The sequence below is a fragment of the Polypterus senegalus genome, chromosome 2, assembly GCF_016835505.1.
Source record: "Polypterus senegalus isolate Bchr_013 chromosome 2, ASM1683550v1, whole genome shotgun sequence".
Taxonomy (NCBI): domain Eukaryota; kingdom Metazoa; phylum Chordata; class Cladistia; order Polypteriformes; family Polypteridae; genus Polypterus; species Polypterus senegalus.
The window spans coordinates 186,564,330-186,590,366 of NC_053155.1; the positions used below are offsets into that span (position 1 = coordinate 186,564,330).

General features: G+C 34.9%; 1 protein-coding gene across 6 annotated transcripts in view; it reads left to right on the forward strand.

Moving 5' to 3' along the window:
• scml2 (Scm polycomb group protein like 2) overlaps positions 1-26,037 on the forward strand; it is a 216,729-nt gene that overhangs the window by 167,757 nt on the left and 22,935 nt on the right. For all 6 annotated transcript variants that reach the window (XM_039745029.1, XM_039745026.1, XM_039745030.1 and 3 more), the window contains 4 exons: positions 6,333-6,465; positions 8,917-9,120; positions 15,444-15,626; positions 25,172-25,297. In XM_039745029.1, coding sequence (XP_039600963.1) covers positions 6,333-6,465; positions 8,917-9,120; positions 15,444-15,626; positions 25,172-25,297 — 646 coding nt within the window. The remainder of the gene's footprint in view (positions 1-6,332; positions 6,466-8,916; positions 9,121-15,443; positions 15,627-25,171; positions 25,298-26,037) is intronic.

Here is a 26,037-nt window from a genome sequence, read left to right on the forward strand (position 1 = left end):
ACACGTGGACAAAATTGTTGGTACCCTTCAGTCAATGAAAGAAAAACTCAAAATGGTCACAGAAATAACTTTAATCTGACAAAAGTAATAATAAATAAAATTTCTATGAAATTTAACCAATGAAAGTCAGTCACTGATTTTCAACCATGCTTCAACAGAATTATTTAAAAAAATAAACTCATGAAACAGGCCTGGACAAAAATGATGGTACCCCTAACTTAATATTTTGTTGCACAACCTTTTGAGGCAATTGCAGCAATCAAACGATTCCTGTAGCTGTCAATGAGACTTCTGCACTTCTCAGCAGGTATTTTGGCCCACTCCTCATGAGCAAACTGCTCCAGTTGTCTCAGGTTTGAAGGGTGCCTTTTCCAGACGGCATGTTTCAGCTCTTTCCAAAGATGCTCAATAGGATTGAGGTCAGTGCTCATAGAAGGCCACTTTAGAATAGTCCAATGTTTTCCTCTTAGCCATTCTTGGGTGTTTTTAGCTGTGTATTTTGGGTCATTGTCCTGTTGCAAGACCCATGACCTGCAACTGAGACCAAGCTTTCTGACACTGGCCAGCACATTTCTCTCTAGAATCCCTTGATAGTCTTGAGATTTCATTGTACCCTGCACAGATTCAAGACACCCTGTGCCAAATGCTGCAAAGCAGCCCCAGAACATAACAGAGCCTCCTCCATGTTTCACAGAAGGGACAGTGTTCTTTTCTTGATATGCTTCATTTTTCCGTCTGTGAACATAGAGCTGATGTGCCTTGGCAAAAAGTTAAATTTTTGTCTCATCTGTCCATAGGACATTCTCCCAGAATCTTTGTGGCTTGTCCACATGTAGTTTGGCAAATTCCAGTCTGGCTTTTTTATGATTTGTTTTCAACAATGGTGTCCTCCTTGGTCGTCTCCCATGAAGTCCACTTTGGCTCAAACAACGACGGATGGTGCAATCTGGCACTGATGTTCCTTGAGCTTGAAGTTCACCTTGGATCTCTTTAGAAGTTTTTCTGGGCTCTTTTGTTACCATTCGTTATTATCCGTCTCTTTGATTTGTCATCAATTTTCCTCCTCGGCCACGTCCAGGGAGGTTGGCTACAGTCCCATGGATCTTAAATTTCTGAATAATATGTGCAACTGTAGTCACAGGAACATCAAGCTGCTTGGAGATGGTCTTATAGCCTTTACCTTTGACATGCTTGTCTATAATTTTCTTTCTAATCTCCTGAGACAACTCTTTCCTTCGCTTCCTCTGGTCCATGTTGAGTGTGGTACACACCATGTCACCAAACAACACAGTGACTACCTGGAGTCCTATATATAGGTCCACTGACTGATTACAAGATTGTAGACACCTGTGATGCTAATTAGTGTACACACCTTGGATTAACATGTCCCTTTGGTCACATTATTTTCAGTCTTTTCTAGGGGTACCATCATTTTTGTCCAGGCCTGTTTCACGAGTTTATTTTTTTAAATAATTCTGTTGAAGCATGGTTGAAAATCAATGTCTGAATATAAAAGTACAAATCGTTAGCCCATGCTATGCACGGAATTTTTTTATATTATATTATTTATTGTATTTTAATTCTCAGCAACACATTCCCAAACCAACCACCACTTTCTTTGTGCACCTTTTTGCCTTTGTTCATCGCAAATTATAACCCTCTTGTGGTCGCTGGCCAACATTACTCCCAGGCATAGATCCTGGGTGTTGTCAATTTGTATACTGTATGTATAATGTAATGTATATAAAAAGAAATTACTAAAAGGAGGGGGATTAGACTCCTTTATGGTTCTGAGTGACAATATTAAAAAGTTAGTTAGTCAAAATTCAGAGGTCACATCTCCAAAAATGAGAGCGCCTATTCTAGACCACCTCTTGCCTTTTATTATATAACACTTATATAGTGTGTATGTATATACAGTATGTACAGTATATATTAAACATGAAACAAAATTATGCATTGAATTTTATTATACAGAATACTGCCATTATGAAATGTGCCCTCGTGTTGTATATTGCATGAGATTACTATGTGAGTGAAAGGAAACACAAAGGCATCGAAAGTGGAGAATTTAAAAACCTGATTAACAAATTTACTGGACTTAGAACTGTTATTCACTGCCCTTATAATGATGCGAGGGTGAAAGTTGTCTGTACACAACGTAGACATCACCATATATAAAAGTAGGTTTCAACCACAGGTTATGTGCTTCACACACATAATTTAGTGAGTCACGTATTCAAACTACTATAGTGAATCGCAGCATTGTTTCATAAATGCACCACTACATTCACAGACTTGTCCTCAAATCAAACTGTCTCTTGACTAGTAAGGCACAAATGTACCATCATATTGAAGCAATTCTCATGAACTATTGAAACACTACTGAGAGCAGCAAGCTCAGTTTTCACTTACACTGATTCAGAAATAGGTATAGATTACTGCAGGGAGAAATTATACACAAGTGGATCTTCCAGTTCTTGCTTTTATTGTTTAGTCCTACATCTGTCCCTGCTTTGTGCTTTATCCTGTGAGTATTTTCAGCTGCAGGCTATAGTGTCACAGAGGAAAGAGGTTTCAACTTCATGAAGAATGTTGTCATTCTCAGTTTTGTTAAAAATAAATTTAACATTATAAACTCTTCATAGATCCAGTCAGGACCCACAGCTGATGGGTGAGTAAAACATTCAAGCAGGAAATAAAAGATAGCTCTTGTTGAAGCAATGTTTGATGTTAATTTAGAAAACAAAAAGATTAAATTTTAATGTTCTTTTCACTACAATAACTTTATATCATAGATTTAGATTAATTAGTTTAACATGTACAGTGGAATTCTTACTGGCATGTACTAATTAACAAGCAGTATGCCTTATGTAACTGCAGTGCAAATACTTTGTTACTTTATGTTAAGTTTATTTAAAAAAAAAAAAGTTTCAAAATGTAAAAAGTAAATCTGTATTTGCACACTAATTTGACATCATTTAGCAGTGATTAATGTATGTCTAGTGATAAATAACACCAACCATATAGTATATTTCTGTTATTAAAATTTCATATTTTTGGAATGTTGTATTGTGAAGCCCAAATAGCAATGTATTGTGGGATTTCAGTAATAAATGAAACTCTATGCTGAGCTAGGGTTACTCAGTCAGGTTTTTTAATTTTAATTTGCCTAGTACACACATTTGCAAGAGTGTATTGGTATAGTTTGGAAGACTGAAATAATAATATCTTATTCATCTGCTTGTTCTTATTAAATCTTTGAAGACCGTTGTATTTTGAAGGCTGTCACGTGTCTAGAATAATCAGTTTGAATCTCTATTTGTACAGTATTGGGGGTCTTATGATGAATGTCATTTTAGTACTAATACAGATCAATTTCTTTTAAACAGGAATCCATGAGTAGATAGGCACTGGAAGATCTCCCAATGTTATTAGTCATTTTGCTTACAGTAATTACTAATTTATGAAACATGGCACCACATTTTCTCATTTAGTATCTATATATATATATATATATATATATATATATAAAATTCACTAAGGGCACGCAAGACACTGAGCTTAAGCATGACACTAAGGGCACGCAAGACAGTGAGCGCAAGCAAGACAGAGCCCCGCCCGCCAACTCTAACCCTCCTACTGTGTCATGGGATACGCACGACAGAGCCACGCATGCCAACTGTAACCGTTCTCCTGAGTCCAGCGTCGCTCTCGAGGCATGCAACAACTCACCAAACACAGCCTCAGTCACTTTCGTCTGTGCAAAAGTCCACATGCACCTCTGAGCCATGTTGACTTTACACCGCACGCAAGACAGAGAGCCACGATCGCCAACTCTAACTAAGGGCAAGCAAGACAGAGAGCCACACCCACCAACTCTAAGACCGTGGGATACACATGAATTTAGTGTATAAATGGATATAAATATGTAAAATTAGTATATATAAAATTGTATGTAAACGATTCGCCAAAATCTGTTGTATGTAAACGATACTGTTTAAAAGGTTGTTTTTTCATCAGAAAACCCGGTTTCCAAGTCTACCTGTATTAGTTTAAATGGCACTTTTACCACTCACAATAGGGCGAACGTGCTGACTTATTGTGTTGACTGTGCAACACAGTGAATGCGGCGTCTATCTATATATTTCTATGTTTTCCGTAGCCTGCTACAGGACGGTACTCTCTCAACCATTGGCATTGGTTTCTCTCCTCGCTATTTTCCTTATACTGCGACGGTGGTTTCCTAAGCCTTTATTATACTGAATTCCTTTCTCACCATTTTCCGTTCCTATTTTTACACCGCTGTATGCTATGGCAGGCTTCGGCTAGTCTCCTATATAAGGCACTTTTCAGCTGTGTGCACAGTAGATATTTTTCAAGATGAAAACCGAAACATCACAGGTAGACAGTCTTCTGAGCTGCTAAGGCAGTGACTACAGCAGGAGGAACTGAGGAAAGAAGCATGAAATATAGGTACTATAAGACGTAACTTAGTATAAAGTCACTGGCAAGTAGTTTTTACATTTTTGTCAGAAATATTTGTGGCAAGTCAAAAGGACATTTGGTTTTTGTCAGAAAAAGTAATTTTTTCTTAGGAATAATACCAACATAAAAAGTTGATTAAAAACATACAGTCATGTAAAAAAGTAAATACACACTGTGAAATGTTTTTTCTTTTTAAACTTATGTGGACATATCAAGATTGTATCTATAGATAAAGGTGCTGTAATTGGTGGCAAAAAAACTGAAAATTTGACTTGCAATAATTTAGTCAATGAACAAATATGAAATTTCTGCTTTTAGAAAAAGTAAATACACCTTTGGTTGTAATAGCTGGAATTGCCCCATTTAGCAGAAACAACCTCAAGTAGTAGTTTTCCTATAACTGTCTACCAGTCTGACATTGACTAGGATAACCTTTTCTCACTCATCCCTGCAGAATCCTTTCAGCTGTGCAATGTTTAAGAGGTGTCTTGCATGCATAGCTCTTTTCAAATCTCACCACAGCATCTCTGTGGGATTCAGATCCACAGTTTTTCTTGGCCACTCCAGAACCCTCTATTTGTTTCTTTTCATCCATTCCTTGGTGAATTTACTGGTATGTTTAGGGTCATTTTCATGTTGCAAGGTCAATTTTCGGTTGAGCTTCAATCTTCGGACAGATGGTCACATATTATTCTTAAGGCCCCTCTGGTACAATGTAAATTTCAGAGTGGATTCAATGGTGATGAGCTGCCCAGGCCTTGAAGCAGGAAAGCAGCCCCAAACATTAACATTTCTATCACTGTGCTTGATAGTTGGTAACAGGCTGGTTAAAGAACCTGTCAGGAATCTATAACCTCCTGTCTGAAGGCCACAGAGAGCACTTTCGATCTAGGCACGGTGATAGCACACACTTCAACAACGCAGAGCAAACCAAACAAAATGTCTGAGGTTTATATAAGAACGGTTCCTCCAAGATCCTTTCTAATGATGTGTTAATCATTTGCACCTGATCCTGGTGCACCTGCTTCTGATTTTAGGTATTGGAGTTAGTGAAAAATGTAGGGGTGTTCTTCCTTTTTCCACATGTGAATTTCGCATTTACAGGTGCCGGTCATAAAATTAGAATATCATGACAAAGTTGATTTATTTCAGTAATTCCATTCAAAAAGTGAAACTTGTATATTAGATTCATTCATTACACACAGACTGATGTATTTCAAATGTTTTTATTACAGTCCACTACAAAATGTAAATGTGGCGTGATGTTTGTGTTATCACTTTTATCTGTAGATTCTGTTTAAATGAAGGTTAAATCTTGATATGCAGACATATAAAAAAATTAATTTAGTGTACTTAAGTTGTCACAACTGAAATTTTTGTGTTTTGGTCATTAAAATGAAATATGAACCAATTTTCATTAAATCTTTAATTCCCAGCCCAGAAATTCCCAGGGAAATCGTGTCTTTCTTTATGGCCATTTATTCTTGTATTATAAATTGCATTTCTTGCTTTGTGAATTATCCTTTGCTAATTTGTGCAAGTGATCTTTTTTTAGTTATGTATATTAGTTAAAATTTAGTACAATATATTGTTTGTTCTGTCAGGGGAAAAAATTCAAAATTTAAAGAGTATTGGTTTCAGAAATGTTTCTAGTTAGACTGTTATATTTTAAATGGTGTTCATTAATATCACCCTTATTTTAAGATTTGTTGATTTATTGTCCATATTATTTCAAATAAACATTTAGAATTTATATTGAAGATATGGCTAGAAATATGCAGCAAAAGTCAACATTGTGTTTTTTTTTTATTATTATTTTTTTTAAATACCTGTTATTTTTCCAGAGGAAACCTAGGATAGTTTACAATCCAGTCTCTGCTGCTGTTCCAACTGCATCTTTGGAGGCAAAGTTGAACAGTACTCAGTTACCAAAGGAAAGCTCTAATCATCCCAGCTTGAATGCAGTCATGTCAACAGGTAAATAATTAAAATAGAAATGGTGGTTCATATTGTACTGGTGAAGCAATTAAATGGGTCAGTATTTCTAGTAATGGTTAAATTTTGCATTTAACTATGCAATGGACAGTATGGACATTTTTGCAACTAATTCTAACAAACACACTAAAGTGGACATTTCCAGATAGATAAAATATGCTTTCACCAAAATTATGCATATGTTCCAGTACTGAGTACTACAAGAAATGTTTACTGTACAGTTTATTCATCTTCTCATTTCATTGTCTTTAATATTAACATTCATTTTCTTTGCACACAAATGTGATACTTTACCCTAATTATATTATTAAACATTTGGAATTTAAGAGCATCAAACTAATGAATTATTATTTATTCAAAGTTGGCTCATTCCACATTTTAGCTGTGTAACTCTGTAATGTATATATATTTTAATATGAGTCTTTCTATGCACCATTTTTATTTTTGTTTTGCCATTATGTTGATTGGCAGTTATGTATAATGATCGATGATCCTTAAAATCAAGCATGTACTAGTGGTGGTTGTTAGAATTACGAAATGTTAGTCATATTGTTTTAACTAAGATTTTTTTTTTTTTTTTTTTAAAGTTGAAGTGCTGTCAGAATATCACCTCTGCACTGTCAACTCCACATGTGTTCTTGTTTCTGTTGTGTTCCCAAGTCAAGTTAAAATATACTGTATTTATGGGGGATTTTATGTCAGTTATCTGGACATTATTGCATTTTTCAGAGTGAAAGAGAAACATTGGTAACATTTTTTAGTAGTAATATCAAAAAAAAAAATTTAAAAGTATTCATTTCACTTGTTATGAGGCTACAATTTGAGATCAAGAGCAATTCAGTCTTTTTGTGAGTTTGATCTAAAACTTAAATATTGTCCTTTTTTTAAACTTCTTTTGTTAGACCAGATTTCAAAGGACATTTATTTTTCTTGATACATATTAAGCCAGTGTCACATTATATAACTTCTAGTCCTGGGGTATGTTAGATGGGGTACCAGGCCATTTCTTCATCATGTAAAGCACTTTGAGCTACATTATTTGTATAAAAATGTGCTATATAAATAAACACTGTTGTTGATGTCATCTTAAGTGACTGGAAATTGCTGGACATGTCACATTTACTGACAGAGTGCCAACCTTCCCGTGCAGTGATGTTTTCCCATTTTTGTGACAGCCAAAAATGTGTTGTCTGATGGAGATGGCATTGTATAAAGAAGTAAAGGGTATGTTGAGTTCAATTGCAATCTCTGCCCCTTTTTTCTTTTTCCTATCTATACTTCTAGATGTGCTTTCATTGGTTGACCATTCTCATGCACTGTCTGTCAGTCTGTCCCTATGACTAAAGGCTAAATCAAGCCTGTTTGATTGTATTTGAACATGTTAAAGACTAGTTGTAGTAAGATGCTAGGCATGTCATTTGTTTTACTGGGGCATGCCACTGACTGCTCCGACTTTCCAAGAGTATGTAAATGAAGGCTACAAATTGCTGGAAAAGTCGCACAATATGGTATGGCCTTTATGAAGAACAAAGAGCTATCCATTTTAACTCTGGTAGAATTGTGAAGGCATAGATTTATTGTGGTCATTCTATAGTTAGTTACTATCACTAACATAGAATAAATGCAAAGTAATCAAAGAAGTCTGTGGACCTGACCTATCTTTTAAAATAAAAGTAACATCATCAACATCCCAGTAAACTGAGACAGGAAAACTCGCCAAAAGAAAACTTTCTTGGATGTGTCCTTTGTGTAGTGCTAGCTACATGGAGATCTCATCATGTCTTGTGTTTTTAAAAGAGTCTTATTGGTAATTCTGAAATCATGCATTTGAAGTTCCCTGCAGATCATAGTCTTAGCAAAAACTTATTTCATCTGTCAGACTGTTCCTAACATAGAATTAGATTATGGATCACAGAGCCGTCTCATTCATCACGCCAGACCAGGAACCTCTTTGTATAAAACTAGAAAATTTCAAATATACAAAATTGTTGTAAGCCAACATTACTACTTTTCTATTAATGATATAATAGTTTAACAATGGTTTTAAACTATCTATCCATCCATTATCTAACCCGCTATATCCTAACTACAGGGTCACGGGGTCTGCTGGTGCCAGTCCCTGCCAACACAGGGCGCGAGGCAGGAAACAAACCATCCCACCGCAGGGTTTTAAACTATTGTGAGATAATTTGAAGGTATCTTATCATTGGGTTTTGTATAGAAGTACTTAAATAAGATTTCACAAAAAGAATTATTCACGAGATAAATATATTTTGATAAGAATGACTTGGAACATTCTGTTATCAGTTAAATCAGGGACTGGGTCACTAATTTTTGTCTGATGTATTGGTTACATTTGTATTTATTTTAATTGAGTTGCACAAAAAATGTACTTTTAATTACTCGTATCTTTTGTTTATCTTACATCTCCAGTGTGTGTCTATGTAAATAAGCATGGAAACTGTGGACCTCACCTGGATAGGAAACGTGTTCAACAACTTCCCGATCATTTTGGGCCAGGCCCAGTTAATGTAGTACTACAGCAAGCAGTTCAAGCATGCGTAGACTGTGCCTACCAACACAAAATTGTGTTCAACCTTCTCAAGGCAGGACCCCATGGTGGTGAAGTTATTACAGGTACTGGAGAATTTCTAAGCAGTGTTTTAGATGTTACTTCTAAATTAGCATGATTATTTAAATAATGAGTGTTTGTTGCTACAAAATTATTCTGGAAGTTCGGCTTGCATGAATTTTCTGTGTATTGTAACATGAGCAATCTGAGGGCAGAAGGAGCCTGCGATAGGCATTGGTTGCTCTTTCATGTTTGATACTGTGCGAGAGGTACTCTGGCCTCTGATGATGAGATATATATATATATTTTTTTTTCACGCTAATCCTGTTATCTAAAGCACTTAATATATTTACATTTTGTACACTGGGAGGTTAGATGACTTGGTAAATGCTATACACTAATTGGTAGCTTTGTTCCTTCTGTAGCATTCAGGAGCATACTTGTAAGAATATTATAAAATTGACTAAAACCTGCATTTAAAATAAGTTGTTTTTAGGTTTTAGTTGTTATAATAACTTTCATCAACCTAGAGCATTTCATAGGCTAAATTGAAGATATATGAAAATACAGCTTCCCAGGAGTGAAGGATGCTTTAGGTTAAATTCAGACTCAATAAGATTTTAATAGAAATGTAACAACAATATTTATTTTTAAGTTTTATATGTATTTCATATCAGCTTAGAACATTTTGTTTCTGGTTTTATAGTTAACAATTACTGCTGAATAATGCTCATCACCATTTGTATTTATAGGAATAAAGCTAATTGAGATTTTCATTAGTTTAAATTTTATCCATCCTGGTGATCTGGCGGGAGAGGGAACTTCCTTTTTGTTCATTCCTTTTACAGTGCCATATTTACATTTAATAGTCATGCTGATTTACAGTGGTTTTCTAAACAGTGTAATTAATATTACATTTATTTTTTTTTATTATGACCATATTGTAGCCCATCTTTGTAACATTTTAGCAAATGCTTTGAAAATATAATTAACCATTCCCTCATATTCTTGAACTGTTTGTTACTCTTGCTTTTTTATCTAATTGCTTCTTTAATGCACATTGATCCTATACCATCTACTCCACTTGTAGATCAGAGCATTTAATGTAATAAAAGTAGTGGTATTATTTGAGTCATTCACGGGCCATATTTAGGACCAGGCTCTTTTTTCTAGGTTGCGTCATTTTTTAATCGGCTCTTTGTCACACTGTACGAGTAAACCAATCTAATATAAATTAAATTGGCCACTTGCTTTCTTACTTCTGCAGTATTCTCTAGCATTGCTATTTTATTAAAGCCTAACTTTTTTCATTAGAGTGTTAATAAAAGGCATTGTTCAGTAGTGTCAAGTGCAGGCTCTTTGCAGGAAATAATGATGAGCCACATTTTCTTTGCATATTTCAAAACTTATGACATTCTAAAACGTCCTTTTAAAGTTTATAGTACCCGAGCCTGTTCACCTCACTCTGTGTGGATTCTTTATTGACCTTATTTACTGTATAACCTGAGGCTATCATTAATGTTTATATACGCACATGCGAGTAATCCTAATACTGTAATCTTTATCTGATCTGGGTTAATAACAGATCATACTAGCTATTTATTACTGTCATTATAGTAGCATCATGTCTTATGAGATGCTATCATGACACTTTATTTAGAAGTACCATTAAGAAAATATAACTCTAATACCATCCCCTTTTAAAAGGCTGTATTAACCATATATACAGAGAGTATATACATCTGCTTAATAAAAAACAAGTTTTGTATTTACTTCCACACAAGCATAAATTAGTCAGGGAATAGGCTCAACAATCCTTGACTAAAATAAGCAAGTTCAAAAAAAGCTGGATGGGTGGATCTCTACCCTCAGTAGCTCATCTCACCTAATCCAAACAATGTACAGTACAATTGGATTTAAATTTGGTGACCAGAGGAGGCCACTGTCATTGTTTTGAAAAGCCTATTCCAGGGATTTTTGTGGCCTAGTATTATGGACTATTATCCTGCCTGAAAAAGCCTAATGACACATGGGAATGCTTGTGCCAAGAAGGAGCGAGTTGTTTAAGATATCCTAAGCATTAAATCTTGAGGTCTTTGTTCTGCATAAACTACTCCAAACCAATGTATAATGTGTAATCAGTGTTAAATGTTTTTAATTTTCTTAGCATTAATTAATAACATAGGATGTGTCTCTTTCACTGAGCTATTCATGTATATCAAGTTATATCTCCCGGTTGTGTGGTACCCAATCTATATTTAAAAACAAACAAAAAAAAAGAATGCAATAGTGGAATTTTAATACAGTTCAGCAAATAATACAAAAGGATTATATACAGTTTATAATGTTTTCTGCAGTATAAAAATGACAATTTAAAATATTAGATTCTACAAAATAGAATTTATAGTTGTTCCGAGCATCTCTTTTGCAGTGTCTGACAATTTTTCATCAATTTTCAAGCTAATTTGTGGTTGATAAACGAGTAATAATTATTTTTGGGTTTAGTTTTGTCACTCATTCAAACCAACTGTATCATTTTTAATATTCAAAATATAATTTTGTGACTCTGCTGTTTTGTTGATTCACAGATGCGTAACATTCATTTTTGTAGTTTTACCATCTTATGCCTTTTTCTTGTTTTTGAATGAATTGCTGAAACAACAAATCATTGGCCATTGTTGCAGTGTTGACAGGCATTTCTTGTTTTTTCTCCAAGAAACAGGTTTTCATTTACTTTGACTTAAGATGATTATGCCTAAAATATATTTTTTTTCTATTTTATTTTGATAAACTGTAAAGCTAAGGGAAGTTTTCTTTAATTTTGCTGTCAGGCTAACACAAATATGGCAAACAATATGATTTTCTTTTTCACATAATAGCAAAACAAAATTCAGATGTCTTTTTGAAAAGTACATTTTTTGATTTTCTTAGCATGCAGCAGTTGTAGTTCACTTTTTACAATTAACATTTTTTAAACACTATTTTTTAATTTTCAGCCTTGGTTTTGTAGACCCTTCCTAAGTAAGTATTGGCTTAAATATTTGGAAATTACCTCACAGTTGTTTAATAATGTGGTCAACTAAATTGACTGTTGATAATTTAAAAACTTGAATTTCTAAGATAGAACATAATTATTCTTCAGTAATATAAACTTTAAGAGTCTTCTCCCACCAAGACAATATTGGTACTGTGGCCGGTATTATGTTCTCTGATTTCGTTAGTGCCCTTAATACTACTCTCCAGTTAGGGAACTTTCTGAAGGTGGTGCATGTTGATGCCCACACAGTGTTCTAAATCATGTACACTACCCATGAGTGAGATAAGATGTGAACCTAGAACGTACTGTGTTAACAATACCAGTTGAAGAAAAACATCATGATTTTGAAAAGAAGCCTTATGGTCAAGTTGTAGGAGAACTGAGTATATCAGTATTAACACACAGAAGGATGTCAGAGCCATCTATGTAATGTGAAGAATGGAAAAATCAGACTTAATTTTTTTTTTTGCTTAAAAACAGTTTGAAAATGAAAGATTGAAGTTGTGTAGCAGGCCTCCTTTCCAATAACTTTTAGGATGCAGAAGTTGACAGGAGTCTTTAATTGTCGTCAATGAAAGAACTGAGACGAGTTTTCTTAATGATGGGGTAGCAAATGCAATTTTGATGGCAAGTGAAACTGAGCCAGAAGCAACCTTTTATTCAACTTATGGGAGATGGAACTAGAGATGACGGATGCACAGGTTGTAGCAAGAGAGTTAGGATCAGGATTATGTTTAGAGGGTGTTGTAGAGTTAGAATTTGCAACTAATTCAGAAACAGAAAAATCTGTTCGGAATAAAGGTTCACAACAACTTCTAATAAAGCTTTACAGAGGGTTTCATGGAAACGAGAATGAGGAACTGGAGAGAACACTTTTTTACTTTAAAAAAAAAAAAAAAACTAAACAAAAAATCTATATCTATATAAAACATGATAGCCTGACCTGAATATTAGTTTCCATGTTAGGTTTAGGCAATGGGACGCAATAATTACGTTCAATGAGTTTGAGATCAGAGATGCCAGCTAGAGAATCGGAGACAGCAGTGTCATCAAGACCAAAATAACTGCTTGCTTAACTGCAAACATTAATATTAAGTAAGAAAAGCCAGAAATATATTAGCAAAAGAAAAGTTAATGGCCACTTGTATATTGATATCCCATAGCAGAATCCCTGCAGAGCACACAAATGAGGCAAACATAAGCAAATCATCTAGTTCAAATACAAAATTTGCTGTCATCTTTGGGGTTGGGGAGCAATAAATGATTAGAATAAACAGCAAACAGTATTTTAACACCATCAATGTTGCACTATGAATAGCAACCTCGCGGTCAACTTGGTTTAAACACTGCATCTAGACCACTAACAGCTTTCTTTCAAACTTGGATTTGAATATAAATTTATACACAGGAAGGGGCAGTATATTTAAATGCAAGTATTCTCCTAGTTTCTGCCAAGTTGCAGAGAGGAAGAAAAATGGCAACTTTTTTATGTATGATTTGATCATTCAGGAATAATGCCCCCTTCATCTGGGAGCAATAGTTTTACAAAGCAAGCCTGGCATGGTGAACACCTGCAGATAATTGATTCTAGGAATGTAGGCAGACAGACAGTCACACCAGACAGGTAGAATTATTCCGCTTAGCTCCAAGGACACAAAGCAGCATGTATAAGCTTCATTGTCTAATGGCTAGTAAAAACAGATCCAACCAGTCTAAATATGAAAAACACATCCAGCAGAAAAAAAAGAACTGGGGCAGCAGTTGAAAAAAGGCAGACACATAGCACCAGTGAAAAGTGGCAAACAGAGATAAATAGCATAGTACCTCTGGAAGTTGTCAAAACAAAAAATCCATTGTATGATCCTTGGATGTTGGAAATTAGGAGAAGTTCAGAAAGATGATGTAGGAATTTGTCACCAGAACAGCTATCTGCACCTGTAGTTAAGCCTAATAAAATTTGATGGTGGGTTTTCATCATGCAAGAGACCCCAGATAACAGTCACCATAATGGGGAATGAGGTGAAGGCTGTGCTGTCTGCAGATGAGGTGGACAGCATCTAAGCAGGATCTTCTTCAGAAAGATCAGGCTCTTTTTAATGGGCGTATCATGCTCTTGGAGGGCTTCTATTAATCCATAGCTCAAAGTGTAATGTTCCACACTGTCTTCTGCTGGGTAGTAAGCAAGGTCTAGAAACATCAAGGGCCTCCTAGTTAAATCTTAATTAAGAAAGTTTTTGTCCCTGAAAGTGAATTTTAAAAACCTAAATCATTTTTTTGTCTATAAATGTTTATATAAGAAATTGTTATAGCTGGCAGAAAGCTTTTCACAGACTTATCACTGCGTATCTATATAAATGTAAAGAATTATTATTTCATAGATGGGCATAAATGATTGGCTATCAGCAGTAGGAAGGAAAGTATATCTTTAGGCAACGCTCAGTGAGGCCTGTTTAACAACCAGTGTTTCTCCTATGGTTTAACTCCACTGAGAAAATGATGATGGAGAGCAGAATGGAGACTGCTTGTACCATGATCTTGACAGTTCCATTTGTTGTTAGCTTAGAAGGAGTGGTCTGCATCAAAGGGAAAGTAACATAGTCATTTTAGACTCTCTTAATAAACAGCAACACTGTACTCTATGTTAGCAAGGTCAAGCTGAACCATCTCATTATTCACTACAAAATGATCAAATATGAACTCGGAAGAAGATCATTTTTAAGGTGATATTTTATCAAGGTTAATCATCTAAATAGCATGCTTCTGCCATCCTTGCTTTTAACTAGTAGAGATGCAGCACACAATTACCTTCATCTCCATGATGAAATAGCCTTTTTAGCATCTGTTTGTATTTCCATAGTGACGACAAGCGTGCAAGAATGATGCTTACACAGGTTTGCATGGAATATAAAATATTATATTGCATAACAGAAAGATTTATTAATTAAATACTATAGTCAGTAGTGGAATCAAATATTTCTTTCGAGTATAAGGTGTATAATTTTAATTTTTTGTTGCATTGTTTTCTGACATTGTTTTTGTTATGAGTATCTTCAGATGGTTATGCCATCAAGCAATTGATTTCTGTTAGAATGCAGGGACTTTAGGTAGCATATTTTGAAGTTCTTTGATTTCTGTTATTTTTTTTAATATTCATTTCATATCTGTATATATAGTATGTGTAGTATATGTATATTTAAGTTCTTTATAACATGTTATGAATGATTTCCTGCTGTCTTTAACATTTGATTTTAGCAAGTCACAGCACTTTGCCTTTCCTGTTGAGATATATATATATAAGTAAAAACCTTATTGCATGTTAAAATTAATGTTATCTCCCATGTTTACATGCAGCCATTTTTGATGGAGGGAAGCATTTGGTGCAGCTGCCATCAGTGACTAGTGCGTCATATGTGCTCCGCTTTCTGGAGAAGCTGTGTCACAGTCTGCAGTGTGAGAACCTTTTTAGCAGCCAGCCGTTTAGCCCTTATTTAGGGGGAAGTCAGAGCCATGCTGAGTTTGAAAGGACTAAATCAGGTATGAACACACTGCTTCCTTTAAAGTGAAAATTTATCTGGTAGCAATATTGTCTTTAAAACTTTTCAGAATACTTAATTATTTGTTATTATTTTGTATCGCCTGCAGATAGCTTTGTTCATTTATTTTTGTTAGCAAAATAATTGCTTTTATCAATCCAGAATATTAAAGGGCTTTGAAAGGTTATGGAAGAATTATTAATTGTTCGTTTATTATTCAGATTAGCATATTGTGTTTATGGTAGCATTTGCAACAAATGCCAATTTCACACCAAAACCACTAATAAACTGGTGCCAGTAACACTGCAAACACTTTCATACCACCCAGCAGTGGTAATATAAAGTATGCATCATTAAGTATTCTTGCAATTCATACTGAAAACTGTAAGTATCTGAAAAGATTCTATTATAAAATGTAATTAATGTTGCCGTGTGTCTCTTTTAAATAATGTATATACTGTATATTTAATTCATTTGATCTGTTGGATAGCCACAAGTGATCTCTCTATTTTACTTGAGAAAATCTGACTAGACAAAGACACTCCTAAATGTATATAGACATAGATAAGAAAGACGGCTAACTAATAGTAAATCATCCTATAGACTGTAGAAAGTTATCAGGGAAGTGAGAAACTTAAAAGCACACAACTTATCACATAATCAAACCCATGCCATCTTTTAGGTGAGGCTAAAGGAAATCTTTTGTTCTATAATAAGCCATATATACGAGTATACATGTATATAAAACTGTGGTGTGTGTGTGTCTATGTGTATATGCAAGTAAAAAATATATAGAAAACAATATATTTTTTTTACATGCAGTTTACTGTTCATACATTTTTTGAGCAGCAAGTTAATGTGGATAAATTGCCAAAAAAAAATAACTATGCTTTTTGGACAAGTTCAGTTCATTGATGGTTTAGACCCTCGGTTCTCAACCTTTTTCGCGATTGTACCCCCAAAGGGTGTGAAAGTATGTCCGCGGGTACCCCTCGCGCATAAGTTCATGCATAAAAGTACTCATTTTCATAATGGTGTGTGTTTACCTTTCTAATGCGATACTTGGGCTAGTTTTTATGCCATCAAAGATTTGATGCGAAGATGGTTACTGGTGACAGCAAGTATAACATCAACTTCAGGCTGGAGCCGGTTTCGTTCTTTAGTTTTTATTGCGGTCAAAGCCGAGAAAGCACTTTCACATAAATATGTTGATGGAAAAGGCAACAATGCTGACAATGCTGCATTACTCAAGTCTTCGTATTCTTGACACACACTGTTCCAGAAATGTCCCACATTGCTGTCCATTCTTGCTTTCAAAGTTCTGTCCGCCACAAGTTCAAATAATTTCTCTTTCAAGTCATCAGGACGTTCTACTGTCTCAACATTGTTTTCACAAAAAGGATTCAAAATCCAGTTGTTCCGGGCACCATCCGTTTTGATTTCAGGAAAATATTGGAGAATTTCGTTTTCTAGATTCTTCAAATGATCTATGATCAATCCTTTAATAATAGAAAAGCTTGAAAGCTCGATGTTTGAGTCTTCACAAAAACATGAAAATGTTGGGAAGATTGTAAGATGTCCAGCTGAAATTCTGTTTTTGCAATAGATAACTTTTTTATGAAAAGCTCGCATTTTGTCAATGGAAGAAAATATGTCGCTATTCTGTCCTTGAAGTTTCAAATTCAACTCATTGATTTTTGCAAATATGTTGGCAATATATGCGACTTTGCATAACCACTGCTCGTCCTCAAAGTGTGTTACAAAAGCAGATTTCTGATCTTTAAGACGTAAATTTCGTGTCGGAGCTCAAATAACCTGTTCAAAACTTTTCCATGAGACAGCCACCTGACTTCGGTATGCAAAAAAAGTTTCATGTTCTAAACCAATGTCCTGGCAAACAAGTTGAAAGAGCCGAGAGTTCAGAGCATGTGACTTGATAAAGTTCACAACTTTGACCACAGTGTTCAGTGTCTCATTGAACTCCACGCTTAAGTGTTTCAAGGCAAGTGATTGTTGATGAATAATGCAATGATTTCATTGTACTGATGGATTTTTCCCTTTCACCAATGCTTTCAAGCCTCCTCGGTGGCCCAACATGTTAGCTGCGCCATCTGTGCACACAGAAACACACCACATCCACTCAAGTCCATGAGCGGCGAGACACTCTGAAAGAATTCTGACAGTCTCTTGTGCTGTTGTTTTTCCCAGCAAAGCTTTGCAAGCTAACACTTCTTCTGAAAGTCCCTTCACCTGATCAACATACCGAACAAAAATCATCAACTGAGCTTTGTTTGATACGTCTGTCGACTCATCCATTTGTAATGCAAATTGTTTTCTGAGTTTGATCTGCTCACAGACTTGCAGGATTACACCGTCAGCCATTTCTCGAATTCTCCTTGATACAGTATCATTCGAATGTTGGATAGTTTTCACCGTATCGACTGCTTTCTTGTCTATCATTATTTCTGCAATTTTTAGTGCTGTAGGAAGTACCAACTCCTCAACAATAGTATGAGGTTTCCTTGTTTTCGCTATCAAAAGACATACTTCATATGAGGCGTGCAAAGCTTTCTCGGATGTATGCAGATATCCATGAAACATTGCGGTGCCTTTCATCATACATTCATGTTGCCTCTTGAAATATTCCAGCGGTTTATCTTTCAATTCCGCATGTTTGGTTTTCAGGTGTCTCTTCAGAAGCGACGGTTTCATGCTGTGATTGGACAGAGTTTCGTTGCATATAACACAGAGTGGAAGTGGAGGGTCCACACCATTGCTGACAAAACCGTAGCCTAAATATTCTGCAGAATATTGTATTTTTCTGCCCGCAGATGATTCTTCTGGTGCCTTCTTATCTTGCTGCTGCTGCTGCGGCCGTTTTTGAGAAATTCCTTGGCCTGTCTTATCAGAAGACGACCCAACACCTTCCAAATCACTCACTTTCGGTACCACTTCCCATCCGTTTCACTAAAAAACCTGTCCATTTTTGGGGTTTCCCCGCCAACAATGCGAACACAAGCGTTATAACCACCTTCAACTCCTTTCTTGCACTGAAGAGGTTGTCCTCTCTTAAAAGCTACCACCCCACTGGGGACGTGACTCACGTGTTGCCCCCAACCTATTGCTTGTAGGCCTAGCAACAGCAGAAATTTAAAATTTTTGAAACTTTAATCCCCTTGACACGCCTCACCACTTTCCGAAGCAAATCTACTCCATGCTATAGTATAGCTGCACTCTCGCACATGTTTTGTTAATGAGTCACGCAGCGAACTGGTGACCTTCTTTAAACTCTTTGGTTGTTTTGAGTTTAAAAATTTTAACTAAAGCATTGAAACCGATTGAAACAATCATTACATTTTCTTCTTTTTTTCCTACTTTTGAGTGCGAAATCGAAACAGAAGTAAAATTTGAAGAAAAAAAAAACGCAAAATTATATGTCGCTGCGTACCCCTGCATAACCCTTCCTGTACCCCAAGGGCTACACGTACCACCGGTTGAGAACCGTTAGTTTAGACTTTGCTTCTTATAATGATGTCTGAATAAGATTCCACAAAGTGCTAATGTGGAAAAATGTGTTTTTTTTGGTGTTATCTATAAATGCCACATTCACCAGCACTATGCCTTGGTAAAAATATTGATTTTCCAATTAATCTATATTTTTCATTCAAGCGATTTGATATCAGGTCTTAAAAGTCTCAACATCGACATTTTGAATCTCTCTCCTCCTCAATTTCAATGTAGATTTTTGCTTATCTTCATTTTTGGTGTAGTAGGTGTCACTGATGTACCTGTTGAGGCTTTCTATTGAAAAAGCACTTTACTATCTCACATAGAATGTTAAGGGTCCAGCTACAGGTAGGATAGCATAAAATGGTGTGTCCTTCTCCCCTTAAAGTGGATGTGTGGACTTCCTGCTGATTTAAATGGTGTGTCTTTAAAGAAGAACTGGATAAAAGCAAAGCCATATGTAAGCTCTGCAGCTCAGAAGTTAAGTATTGTTGTAACACAAAAAATTTAACTGCTAATTAGCTTTCTCCCCATCACTTTAATAACCCTGTTAGAAGAGTTCAGCCCTCTGAATTGATTCCTTTCTTCATTAAATGACAGCCAAGCAGAAATGAGATGTGAAACAAGCTAACTGATGACTAGCTAAACTGGGGCTTCAAACTCCAACCAGTTTCACTCCAGTCACTTTCTTAATGAGAAGCCAATTCTTGCTGTTAGTTAAACCCGTTATTTAATTCCATGGCTTGTTGCTGCTCTTATTCTGCCACAGCACACATTTCGAAAACTGTTGTTTTTCTATTCTTTCTAAGGGCACCGTCAGAATGTTTTGGTGACCTGAGAGAGCAACCTTACCAAGACTATCGCCTCTCTTTAATTTCAGATATTGTGTAATGGGCACATGGTCATGCGGTGGCTTGTTTTGTCTCATTATTGTTTGGCTGCTAATTAAAGAAAAAGAAACAACTATGGGGCCTGAGTCAAGTTAATTAAAAGAAGTAATCAGCAGCAAAAACTGGTCACTAATTAAGAAGATGGTAAGAATGAAAACCTGCAGCCACTGCGGCACTCGAGGCCTGGAGTTCACCACCCCTGATTATAGGTTTTTAAATTGTTGTATGCTATACCAACCAGAAAGCCAAAGAGAGAAGTTATTGTACCTAGGCTTTATGTAGATCTTAAGCAAAGCATCACCACACCTCTCAGGTTAGCAGCGAGAGTAGCCCTGACTTGCAACAGCTGAACATCCAGGACAGCAGATCCCTACATGGCAAATCACGTCACATTATTAGAAACGACAGGGAAGCTGTGAAGGATGTGTTTCAGACGAGTGTGCTTACATACCTGTCACACCAGGAGCAACATTGCTGCCTATACAGTATGCAGAGCTTCTGAGATGGCTGGCTGGCTGGCCGGCTGTTATTCCAAAAACCTTTCTGGCATGTCCAATGCACTGATCCATCACTTGACAGCATCAGTCACAAGTTTGTGTGTTGGCAAGTCCAGTAAACGTTGCCTCTCTTTAAGCACATGGCTTACTGTACTGCTATGGTGGAAAAAAATTGCCATTTGCCACTCCCAGCCAAACAAGTGGGCAATTGTTGGAATTTTCAGAGCAGCCTGCAATACCAAAGTGCGCGTGTGCATAGAGCAGCTGGCGTAAATAGCTTCATAAGCTGTACTGCACAGATCATATTAACAGACTTGTCAGTCACTATAGCTGGTTCTTTTTCTTTTATGTTCTATTCATCCTTATTTTAAAATACTTCCTTTTTGTCTGAGGAGGAATTGAGGACACATTTTTGAGACTAATTAACATTACTGCTACATGTGAGCAACTGAAGATATGTGTAACTTGTAGAATTATAGAAAGACAGGAGACTTCCCACTGTATATCTTTAATTTCGACTAATTCAAGATTATTTTAAATGTCCAAAAGGGAATAAATTTGGCAAACAGTCGTTGAATGGTGTCTACGTGGAGATTCAAAACACATGAATAGGTTTTTGAATAACATTTATTATTTAAGAAGCAATATTTAATTTTATAATATTATTCATAAGATTATATAGATATTTTATAAAGTAGATGCCATTGTATTAAAACAAGGAGCCCCCCATAATGTGTGGTCTCTGATGTGGTGACACATTATGTTAATTAAATTATGCTGAATTTTGAATGAGTGCAGTGCTGTGAAAAAGTTTTTTTTTTTCTCTTTTGCTCTTTTTTTAAAAAAAGACAAAGTTATTTTGTTCCCCATCTTCCAAATACTGATGTCAACTTATTGAGTAGTTCTTCTTAAATGTTATTCCATGCTTATGTTTTGAAGTCACTATGTAGACATCCTTCACATAAAGTGTTATTTTAATTTGCTACATTATGTTAATGTTCTCTGTGCATGTTTAAGTAATCTCTAAAAAAAAGCCACCACTTATCAGTGCACGCTAATTCAGTCAAGATAAAAAAAGATACCATATCAAATCGGGGCATTATGAGTTGGAATCAAATCAAATTGGGACACCAGTGCCAAAACTCAGCCCTAACCAGCACTCATTAATATGATTTTCCAGCATTGTATCCATAATATATGAAGTACCTCCAGAATAGCTGGCAATAAATATATAAAACTGGCAGCTAATTAGGTGGAAGATTAACAAATAAAAACCTTCCTGCTTACCTGAGAAAAAAATACTGTAGAAAGGCAGTACATTTATATTTAGAAAGGTGAACACACTACTACTCCCTAAACCTGAGTACGGTATTAACTAATGAACAGATTCAGAGGTTATTCTGTTATACACTCAATAATATAATTTCTGTAAAGGAACAGCAAATGGATAATTTTTATTGTTAAACCAAAGTTATTTAAATAATTGTTAATTTGACAAAAATATAAATATCATCACAGTACTACCTGTAGAAATCTTTTTTTTGTTATATGTCTAATTAAAGGTTTTTAACAAAAAAAAACCCCAAAATAACGCATATAGTATGCTACAAATATTTAAACACGGTATTAATATTTACACACATACCAAAAACATGAAACTGTGTTCCTTCAGTGTGGTTAGTGACATCCTTTACATGTTCTATAACTCTCTGATGGCAAGTGTCCAGTTTTCTACACTGGGGTGTGCTGGGCCGGTAACTAACTGAATCAACAAGTTATTTAACAAAGAAGGCTTGGTTATGGGATGAATACTCGACCTACTGGAGATAATTGCAGGGGAGAGAATGAAGACAAAACTGATGACCATTATGAACATTACTGCACAACTTGTCCATGATGTTCTAACATTTAGTTACTATGGTCAAAGAATTATTCAGTAGAAGTGTGTCAAGAAATGCTACTGGACTCATACCAACAAAAATATACCTTTGTAATGCATCACTATGACTAACTACAATACCTTTTTTATCTTTAACCAAGTTAGTAGTTTTCCTTCAATTTTTGTTTATATTTGTTATATTTCTTTCTTTCTTGAGCTTCTATAAAAAATAAAATTTCCTCTCGGGATGAGTAAAATTCTAACTGTCAAGCTTAGCTAGCTATCTCAATCTGTCTTCAGTATTTACACTACCAGTCAATGATGACTCCAGTTTGCTGATCAAAATACATTTTTCCAGTGATCTTCAGCCCAATATCTGTGTTAGTTTGCGAGTTTTTACCTTTTTATTTGCCAGTTTCAAATACAGTATGGCTTTTTGTTTAAAACTCTACCTCTAAGGCCAGAATCCTGGAATTCTCTTTTCTCTGTTGCAGATGACTCTGGTATTTGGTGTGTATTAAGGAAGACACCAACTGAGGACATGTAAAGCATTTGTTTAAGTCAAAAACTCTGATATACTTATCTTCTTATACAGTTGTGCATGCCTGCCTAGATCCAGTTTGCACTTTTTTTCTCAAGACAGTAATGGAAACCTTTATATAAAACTTCACTTTCTTCGGAATCTTTCACATGGAGTAACCTTTCTGCAAAAAAAAAAAAAAAAAGACTGACATGTTCCTTGACAAAGTGGTTTCACTATGGCCATTTTTGAGCCCAGAATTTAACTTTAGGCATGCTAGTACCTTGCAACCCAATTGAACAGAATAACAAGTTTCAGAAATGCAAATGCAATTATAAAGGCTTCTTTAATAACCACTTAGAATTTATACATAACTAATTAAGTATAAGCTAAAAGAGTATATATCTTAGAACACTGAAGGAATGGCTGCTTATTATGGGGCTTGGCAGTCATTTGCGAATAATAAAAATAAGTCTGCTCAAAAATAATAGCCATTAGAAGCACTAATAATATATTGGCTATATTTTGAAATAAATGTAATGGTATCTTGATAGCAAAAAATGCCATTAATTTGTATGATGTTCTGATCATAAACTTTTCTGGGTGTGTCTAGACATTTGGCTGGTAGTGTATATAATGCACATTTATCTGCTCCATCTGTCCATCTGTCTAAGTGAAGGCAGGTGACAGGAAGTTCTATGAAAAACCTGCTAAAATGGAGGACTTGTGTTTGTGAGTTGAACAGATTGTTTGCAATATACTACAATATAAATTTAGTTTGAAACATTTAAATTAAGTAACCAGAAAATACCATACAAAAAGATTATTGGTAATAAACACAGAACTACAACCTATAAATGACGGTGACGTTGATGCTGCATTTTACTTACATGGATTGTGTGTACCTCAAAACCATTATATGTTTAAGATTTAGATATTATTACCTGTGTTAACTTGTTGTTACTCATGCAATGACATTTTTATAAATTTTGGCTTATTTTGTTTATAAACTAAATTTTGACCTTCATATTTTTCCACAGCTTACTGAAATCTGATTTTAATGGTTGCTAAATTTTCACATTAAGCAAAACTGCAGCTTATTTTAAAAATCTACATGGAAAAACATCAAGCAAGTTTTATGGCTCTAATTTATTAAAAAAAAAAACAACTTAACTAGAAACTGTATTTAAACATACAATAAAGGTTTAAAACTAATGAATTCCTCAAGTTAAAATCTATTACTAGACTTCATGTTTCTCTCTTTCTGTACCATTTAGTAAATAGCTGTGTTTATTTCTGAAGTTCTTCTTATTCACTTATTTTAGACAAAAATCTTCCTAGTATGTTTAAAAGACTGTCAATTTGGTATTACTTTACAGCAATTAGCTCATATAACATGATATTGTAAATACTAATAGTTAATGCTCTGTTTTGCTTCAATCACTGCTTTTAATTAAATCGTTACCTTTCTGGAAGCATTTTACCTGACTTGAGTCAGATACTGTAGCTGCATGAAACTGAGCACAACACTGGCACAGTTAGTAATTTAACAGAACCACTCACCTTTTGTGCATGCATTAAAGTTTAGTAACAGGACAGTGAAAGTCTGAATATGGCAGTTTGAGCCTGTAGAGAACTCCTAAATAAAATTGAGGGTGGAATAAAAAAAAAAAACACAAACCCACAACTACTATTGTACTCCAGAAACTTAAACTGCACTATTTTATGTCTATTGCAGACTATTAGCCTCAACAACCCTGATTACCTTTGTTTAATTCTCCTTAGTAATCACCGAAAATATTATGATGTAATAAAGCACTTTGTACTATATTCTTATCGGGGCGAACACTCATTTGACCATAATTAGAATCAAAGATTACTTTGCATGTTTGATCAACACAATAAAAGTTAGTTAATGCTGTCTTCTTGTAACTGGAGTTTAATCAGAAACTATTTTATTCTATAAGAGATTTGCTAGTGCACATTAAAAAATATATATATATATATATATATATATATATATATATATATATATATATATATATATACACATATACAGTATATAAAAAAACTGTGGACATAAATGTACACCAACAAACAATATACATGTTCAAAACTACTGCAAAGAACAGAAATTTTAATTGCCTTTACTTGTGCCATTAATGTCTAATTTACAGCCATCGTTTTTAAGTTACATTATTTCAGCAGTGAGTGATTTTTTTTTGTTTGTTTGTTTCTGGAATTGTTTTCTAGTAAAAGAGGAAACAAATGAACCTTCAGCAATAAACAGAGGTGTAAAACGATTCCCTAAAGATTCCCCTCCATATACTGCACCTCTGTCACCAAAGCTACCAAGAGCTGAAGTTCACCCTTCAGAAGGTACTGTGTCTCATTTTGAATATTTTTGTGTATTTGTATTTCTGTGCATTAAGAAAATTAAGGGAGCAAAATTAAAAACTTGGCCACTGACTTTTGCCATTTTATGCGAGTCTGATGTTACTTTAAAAATGAATTAATTTGTAGAATATGGTCAATTCTCTGTTAACACCATGACGCTTTTGAGGCAGTATAATACACTGCTTTAAAAGCCAGTAAAAAATGTTTGAAAGTCTAAATAAAAAATAATTACATCAGTTTATTAATTTTAAATTGGACTAAAAACCCAGCAGACATTAGCAAAGTAAAGCTTAATGTGTTTGGCGTGATGATTGGCTCCTTTTTCTAATTAATATCCAACAGATTTATTTGTTTACTTTTTATTATAACTGCACCAACTCAACATTTATATCGTCCTTTTATATAACCCAAACCATCTGAAATTACTTAAAAAGCTACAAATAATAAAACTTAAGACGCTCTGTACTTTTTAACATGCCACTTCAAACAGATAGGTTTTAAAGAAACACATGAGTAAGTACCATCATGTAGTTTTGGAGCTGAATGTATAAACTAATGTTAAAAGTTCAGACAACTTACTTCTTTTCAAGTACAACTAGAAAAAAACTAACATAATGACACAGTGGTTAGAAGAGCTGGTTTTAAAGATTGTGCATCTTCGGTTTGAATCCCATACCAAGTTATTATCTTTGTGAAGTTTGCACATCCTCCTGGTGTTTACA